At 39.6% G+C, this 7,934-nt stretch overlaps 1 protein-coding gene across 1 annotated transcript; it reads right to left on the minus strand.

Moving 5' to 3' along the window:
* Positions 1-7,438, minus strand: ppm1kb (protein phosphatase, Mg2+/Mn2+ dependent 1Kb). The gene is made up of 7 exons (XM_062387371.1): positions 7,296-7,438; positions 5,671-6,170; positions 5,467-5,567; positions 3,370-3,535; positions 2,917-3,061; positions 2,361-2,495; positions 1-2,037 (listed from the first exon to the last, which is right to left on the minus strand). The coding sequence occupies exons 2-7, from the start codon at positions 6,138-6,140 to the stop codon at positions 1,906-1,908; spliced, it is 1,149 nt and encodes a 382-aa protein (XP_062243355.1). The 5' UTR covers positions 6,141-6,170; positions 7,296-7,438; the 3' UTR covers positions 1-1,905.
* Positions 7,439-7,934: the final 496 nt, after the last annotated feature.

Below are 7,934 nucleotides of genomic sequence, written 5' to 3' on the forward strand. Positions count from 1 at the left end.
TGTGGGACACTTTAAATTTTATTTGTTGTTTTTAATTGAGATGTCACGAGCCATTTAGATCAAAAATACAGTAACAGTGCTTTTGAAACCATCACATTTAGTCCCACATACAGGTCCGCAGCGACAATGATTGTGTCTAAAAGGCAATGAAACAAAACACAGTAAAATAAATGATGAACACACTGTGAAAGAAAGCTTCAACAGATGAGGAGGCTTCTCAGACTTCAATCAAGATTTCACTCGATGTGTGAACGGGGAGGAGGAGGGTATTTACACAACGTTTATAAGTGTTATTTGAGGAAAAGCCACACAACATTTGTAAATCTCACAGTCAGAACAAGTTAGTGATAAATACTGATTTGCTTTCATTTGTCAAGCTGTAACAACCACAACACAAAGCAACAAACCAAAGCTCCACATTGAATCTAATGGTTTTAGTCTAACCAGGACAACGTATACAGCTCAATTACTCCCGTATCTGATTGTGTTTTTCACTCATGGATGGCATTTAAGCTAAACATTCAAATTGTCATACATGGCTCTCAGCTGAACAGTTATATAGCGTTGCATTAAGTGTGCTTTACTCTTGGTGAGTGAGAAGTGGTGTAAATGGTGAATTACTGATCGTAACCAAGTTACAATTTAAATAATGCCGCTTTACACAAGCACTGAAGCAGAGATCATGTGCGTGTCAAGATATTCTGATATGAGATTTAGCCAAGATATCACATAAATGTAACAGAGGACTATCAGTTTTCCAGATATACATAAATATAATTATTTACAAAACATAATCTCTACATTTCTGTACCCTTCACACTCAACAGTGCCCTAACAAGACCGGTTTCAAATCACTACCGATAGTAAAACATATACAAGCCTGAGCAATGTTTGAATTCCAACAAACATTACAGTCTTATTATTAAATGCCAGGTTCTGTCACTGAGCCTTAAGCAACTCCATTCACACAGCCCACTAGCTCACCAGATTAATTTGTCCTTTAATACATTAAGGGTTTTGCTAAAACCTTCACAACTGAGCAAATGAGCATCACTGCTCATGGAGGAAGTACTATAAGTACACAAAATACAATAAGTGTTAAATCTTTTTAGTGGGAAAGTACTCTTAAATGGGTCAAACGTTAAAAGAGCATAAGTGAATTGAGTAGTTATTTCTGTTTAGTCTGATTTAGATGATTTGACCCATTGCATGGAAACGAAGCTCCAGAATCATGACTCATTAAGAACTACTCACTATTTTGTGTGTTTTTATATTTCAGTTGCTGCAGATTTTAAGGTAAATTTGGTATTCTCGTGCAAGGGTTCTGAAAATGCCTTTTCCTATTCTCTTGTACTCCTATGTTAACACTGACAAATGTACCAGAATTAAAGGCTTTAAAAAAAATGGTGAAATCCAAATGCACCACTGTCTTAAAAAATGTAACTTTTCCAAGTTAAGTTATCCTTAAGATATTAAGTTGAAGACAAAAAGTGCAAACTTGAGAATTATGAAAACCGAAATACACAAAATATATATCTGAATGGCAAACACACAAGAAAACGTCTTAAAATCTTAGCTAATGTAGACAGGCTACATATTTGCTAAGTGTCACCATTAATTCCTGTCTGCCATTCAAACGCTTCTCAACTTTTAGCACCTATAAGGTCATTGGCTTGCTAGTGGATAAAACTTGTAAAAGAGGATGTTTTTAATTTAGTGCACATTAATTCACCACCTCTTACATCACAGAGGCTAAAAACAATAATGTTACCCAAAATAAAATGTTTTAACCCATAGGTATCATGTTGGGCAAACCAAACTCATCTTTTTTCTCAAGGGCACCAATTCTATTGCACAGAATAATAAGGTCCGCAGACCAAAGCGTTTCGTCCGAAGTCCTGCTGACTACGCCCAGCGACTGCTGGGCACGAAATTCCTGCTGAAGGAAAAACTTGTGTCCGATTTGTCGTGCTTTCCCCAAGCACCAAAGGGGACAACAATAATCGTGCTGTTGTCCTCTGATCCGTACTGAAGAGCCTGGGAGAGAAGAAATTGACAACATTCAAAAACATTAACGTAGCCAAGTGTATTTGTAAAGTTGAATGATTTTTCGCTAGAGGAGCTCAGGTTTTGGGCTTTTGATGCCTTTATGCTTCAGGACCATGATGCATAGCTCCAGAGCAGGGGATACATTACAAGTGCTTCTACACCATTCTGCTTCGGTGTAGGATTAACAAAAGATAATGAAAATGTATTTCTAAAAGTTCAATTGGTACAATATTAATTTTAGTTCAATACTAAAGTACTAACTCTCTACGTGAGGCTTAAATCCAGAGACATAAATTAAAGCTTAAAAGTACCTGGTCAGATATTCTCTGAGCTGCTTCTTTGGGGTCGTGGCACTGGTGGATTACGTTGCAGATTTCCTGGCTATTCATAATGAAGTTAACGCCGTCTGTGGTCAGAGCCAGGAATGAGTCGTGGACAGGGTGAACCTGAAGGGAAAAGATAACCAATATTGAATTAGAATATTTCTATCATTCAAATTAATAATTATTATTTCACAAAGCATCACTGAATTTTTAGATGAAAAGTTAGAAGGAGGTCAGATGAAAACAACTAAATTCATAATGATACAATACATTTGTAGACATAAATGCAGGTTAAAGGAAATGTGAAAACATTAATTATTGGCCATTTAGATCACTATGTGGACAGATAGGAGAATATTTATAAAAACATATGTGCAGAATTAACATTTTAACAATAAAACATATAATGCACGTTCTGTTAATAAGGTAAATTGTCCCTGTATATCCTGGTAAATCATTTTTGGGGTTTGAATTCTTGCATTTATTAATATTGTGAAATATTTATCTGAAGTCGAAAAAACCTCCCATCTTTTTGTTAACCTACCGTCACTCTCTTGGTCTCAGGCTCAGCAATGACCCCCATTTTCTTCAGGTCAAAGTCTCCAATGCTGCGTGTCATCGCCAGCCGGCCGTTGACATTTGGTTGTCCCAGACTATTCCAGGTAATAAAACCCCCACTCTTTTTGATCCTTGAGGCCAATGCACAGGGAGAGAGGAAAACAACCAATGACTAAATCTTGACAATATCATTAACAATATCTTTCTCAGGCTAATCATTGCTAATTAAGCTTCATCAGTGCATCTAACTTATTTGTCTTTTGAAGCTGTGTTACAGGAACAACGGCGACCTATCAAACTAAAGACTGCTGTGGATAATAACATTGAAAAGGTCTGCAATCCTTCATCACAAATCAGTGTCTTCCCCTACTACAAGGCATTCAGGGTCTTTTTTGCGACAAGCCGATTAACCTTGTATAAACTGATTACATCCACTTACCTCTCTTTTTCATCCTTCCTGTCCGGAGTGTGGTCGACAGTGAGTTTGAGGGCTTTGCCCTTGCGGCACAGCATGGCGCGGCTGTCCCCCACACTGCCCACCACTAGCTCAATGCCGTCCCTCAGCAGGGCCACAGTGGCAGTGGTTCCTGCATTTATCCCCAGCACTACAAAGACATAACAAGAAACATCAGAGGTGGAAGGAACCATGAAGGTCCACACAAAACATGACTGTTCACATTGTTCACAGCAACCACATGTTGTATTCTCACACGCTCACAGTCACGCAGTAAAGCATGAAGACATGGGTGGGAAGTTATATAGTGGACTTGACATATACAGAGAACTAAAGATTATACAGTAAACAATAGTCACACATGCAGGTCTAACAGGGTTGCGCTCCCAAGCAAATTTTAACAGCAGAGTGAAGACTAAGGCTGAACCTAAAAACTTATAAAGAATGATAAACAAGTGGCACAATACATGTGTCCAACATTGGGCCCGATTTGCAAAAGTCCATACGAATAGATTCCCTAAGATTTTATAGAAAGCTACAACTAACTGAGGTTAGGTTATCTATCTAGACTCAAATGTAAAAATCATTGCTAATCTGAATTGATATCAAATTGATTGATATATGGTAATGGTAATTTGTAACAGTTCTTATTTAAGCAGGAAAACAGTTAGAAGCAATTAAATCACTGGACTCAGTGAATATGCTTTCAGTCAGTTTTATCAGTGGCAAAGACAGGATATTGACTAAATGGTGAATCTATATGTAATAAATTCTACAGCATCAAGTGTGATTAAGTGGATTTATCTGCAGATATCTAAAGGCCTGCGCCAGTCCTTTCTCAAATTAATAAAGTACTACTTATAGGACATTTTAAACAGTGTTTCTTAATCCCAACTGCATAAGAAATGGGATGTATCATTTATTAGATCAATAATTAACAACATATATCTCATATAACTCGTCAAACTGAAGCACTGTCTCACAAGAAGCTTTGCATACACTTGGTGAGAGAAGAAAAGAAGATGAGAAAGAAAGAAAGAGAGAGAGAGGAGTGAGAGAAAGATAGGGAACCTTCCAGTAGTCCAGGAGTTGGACCCGCTGGACTCTCCTTCAATATCTAGTCTCTCGTCATCCACATTGGTGCCAAGGGCCTCCAGCTCTGAGCTGGGTCCGCAGCTGCCGTAGATAACATGCACACACACACACAGGCATATTGGGACATTTCACACAGCGTGGCCGGTGTATGGCCACGAAACAGGTCTACTAGCTTTGACATCATTAGATAATCTTAATCAGACATAATGCCACTTGAGAAAAAAGACAAGGTAACCAACTAGTCTCTACATGACTAGGGAAAACATGTAGACCACATGATTTACTGAGAGAAGTGTTTTGCATTCATTTGTTTGAGGGATACTCAAAGGAACCCTGGTAACAATTTCAATGCCTATGCGTAAGACTGATAACATATCAACAGATGGGTGACAATTATAGGAAATCACAACACCAAGTGCGGGTGTTGTAGGGTGTTTGGCCACCACTTTCCTCATAGTGCGAGTTGTTGTTGGTATAGACACTTTGCGTCTCTAGACGTTGACTGGACCCAATCTGATGTTGGTTGAGAACCCTCACCCACAGGTCTATAACCGGGGTGGGATTTAATGACTATAAAGATAAAATAATGTGATACAATACTTAATAAAAATGTAGTGACCACCCATGCCCCCTATGGAAAGATTTTTTTTAAACACACAGCATACTTGGGATTTACCTTTAATTTGTCACCTTTCTGTGCATGTAGCTGCAGAACTGGAAGCAGTCAAGCTTTAGTGTTTGCTCTACACGTAGCTTATGTTCATTGTTCAACAGTAATTTAGTAACTTCGGGTTAAATGACAAACCTCTAACCAAAAGTGCTCATGTCATGTCAGTTGAGAAATCCAAGGCTTCAAAAGCCTAAGTAGAATAAGTTAGTTAGGTTTTAAAGGGGAGGGGAAAAAGGGCTATTACATTTATATACACGTTTGTATACACTGTATATATACACAGTTTGTCTATGGACAGGTAAGATGAAAGAACCTACCAGTTGGAGAGAAGTGCAAGTGCTTTGTAAGAGCTTTGTCCACTTCGAGGAAGGCCTTCGTTAAAACTGATTCCAGATTAGATTCCTCTGACAGCAGGTCCCTAAAGCAACAGCAAACATGTTCATTTTTGTTTTGTTACTCAAGATCATGTGACAGTGACTGGTATAGATATTTGATATAACACATTTAATTGTTGTCCTTACTTTATGAATTTTTCCATGTATTTTTCACAGAAGTCAGCTGCTTCTGGTCCCCCATGCCCATCAAAAACCGCAAAGTACAGGATGTTGTCAGTCATTTGGGAGACCTGGTAGCGGTCCTCGTTCTCCTTGCGTCCACCAATGAGAGAGGCACAGCCCACTTTGGATAGGCTGACTTTGGGAATGGGCTTGCCATAGCGAATGCTGGAGGGCAGCAGGATGGGCTCGTCGATACGATTGTCCCAGATGCCAAATGAATCCCAAGTAGTGGGGCGGCCACTGCCGTCGGCGTCAAAGCGTGTGTTGCTGTGTCTTTGTTCTGAAGGGCTGTAAAGCTGTCTACGACTGACTGTGTACTGGAGGTGGCTGTCCTGCTGCGATAGGACTGGGACTACGGACATCTGAAAAAGACCATTGCGACCCACGCGAGGACCACTGCACCTTGCCAGGCGCGCGAGACAGGCTGCTGACATCCCCTTGACAGCGCTACCACTGCAGAGGACCTAAACGCAGAGGGAGAGGGATGTTCCAACCCAGAAGAAAAATCATTTAGTTAGACTGGATGCAGAATATAAACAAACATAATACCATCTTCTTTGTCTTATTACGGTCGGACAAACAGTACCATGTTGTCTAAGTGGTTTTACTGCTGACAACCGCGCTGAACTATGACCAATCATTAAACAAGACACTTTTGTTTCCTTTGTTTCTCAAAGCAGGTTATGATGATGCAATCCCTTTACTTTTTTTTACTTAATGCAATAAAGGAATGCAGAGTATTCCAAGTTAGACTTCTCCAGTAGAGTGGAAACCGTTATTGATAAACAGGAAAATATTCAATAAATGTTTTGCTAATAAAACCTGTTCCAGTGATATATCAGGCAGAAAATACAGAATATTCACTTATTCTTGCCCCTACAATGTTAGGATTTGACCCTTATCTCTTAACCACAAACATAACCTTTGGGCTTGGGATAGTTACTTAAATAAAGAAAACATTTAAACACTTTCACTTCTGGCCCTGGGAAATTGCAAGAGATAATTTAGTTTTTTAACCATTGACAAAAAAGATAAATGAGAAAATTATCTGCAGATTAATCAAACGTGAGGATTATATTTGCAGCCCATTAGGTCTTTCAAACATTACCCGAAATAAACCCAAATGTTAAAAACAGGAGGTGAAGTCCATGACACATCTTCATGCTTTCCCTTAATAAAACAACTGAGGAATCGGTCTTGATTATGGAGATTTGGAGGCATTCTGCTGATCATAACTTCATATTTGGATGCTGCATTCCTGTCTGTATGCTACGACTGATGCAACTCTCGGCCGTCATCAGGCTAGCTGCTAACAATAACGCGCTGCCTCGGTGGAAACACACATGGGCCGCGCCCACGTCTCAGTAACAGCGCCTCGACTGTCCTGGACAACATATTAACAGCACTAGTGGAAAATCAACGGGACAAGCGTTGAAGTCCGTGCGTTCACCTTTAGGCGGTTTTATTTTAGCTTTAGCTAGCTAGCTTGTCGACAACTGCTCCACTTGGCTGATTAGCGACCTGTGTGTCGAGCCTTGGCAGGAACGCAGCTCGGCCTCTGGACTGTGAAGTGTTGGTAGACACGGTACCTTTAGTCGGTGATGTGTGTAAATGTGCTTTAATCCTCTTCTGGCTCCTGGAGTGTCGCTGGGAAATGAATCAAACAAACGCCTCCGTCCCGTTCTCTCTCTCTCAGTGTGTCGAATTCTCAATGTTATCAAACAAGGCCGGTGACGTGACCGCACCAATCACAGAGCTGGAAATGGACGCCTCCTCAGCCGCCCCGCGTACCGCGCAGGGGATTGGTTGGGGAGACGTTGAATGACAGCCGTTTGCACCAGTCCATTAAGCGGTTATTTAGGCATACTGCAGCCAATCAGAGGAGCGTTGGACGATGACGTAGGGTTGACCCACCCGTTATCCTATTTCCCAGTAAACATAGAAGAAGGAAACTAAATAATAAATAAATAAAATAAAACTTGCAGAAAATACAATTGATAACACTTCAACAATGTGAATACAGACTGTAGATAGACAGATATATAGCAACAAAGCACACATGTTTCTTCAATTTTTGGTTGATATCAAACTAAACCTCTAATTATAGAATTACATATATATATATATAGAAAGATAGATCAATTGATAGATGATAGATAGATAGATAGATATATATATAGATAGATAGATAGATAGATAGATAGATATATAGATAGATAGATAGATAG

Source organism: Platichthys flesus, chromosome 5 (assembly GCF_949316205.1).
Source record: "Platichthys flesus chromosome 5, fPlaFle2.1, whole genome shotgun sequence".
In the NCBI taxonomy this organism is placed as follows: Eukaryota; Metazoa; Chordata; class Actinopteri; order Pleuronectiformes; family Pleuronectidae; genus Platichthys; species Platichthys flesus.

What these genes read in the sequence shown, in the direction of transcription:
- ppm1kb (XM_062387371.1), bottom strand. Translation starts at nt 6,140, where the DNA reads ATGTCAGCAGCCTGTCTCGCGCGCCTGGCAAGGTGCAGTGGTCCTCGC. An exon ending in TACATGGAAAAATTCATAAA is followed by an intron (nt 5,568 to 5,670) that starts GTAAGGACAACA and finishes CTGTTGCTTTAG; the next exon opens with GGACCTGCTGTCAGAGGAAT. An exon ending in CTCAGAGAATATCTGACCAG is followed by an intron (nt 2,038 to 2,360) that starts GTACTTTTAAGC and finishes CTTCTCTCCCAG; the next exon opens with GCTCTTCAGTACGGATCAGA.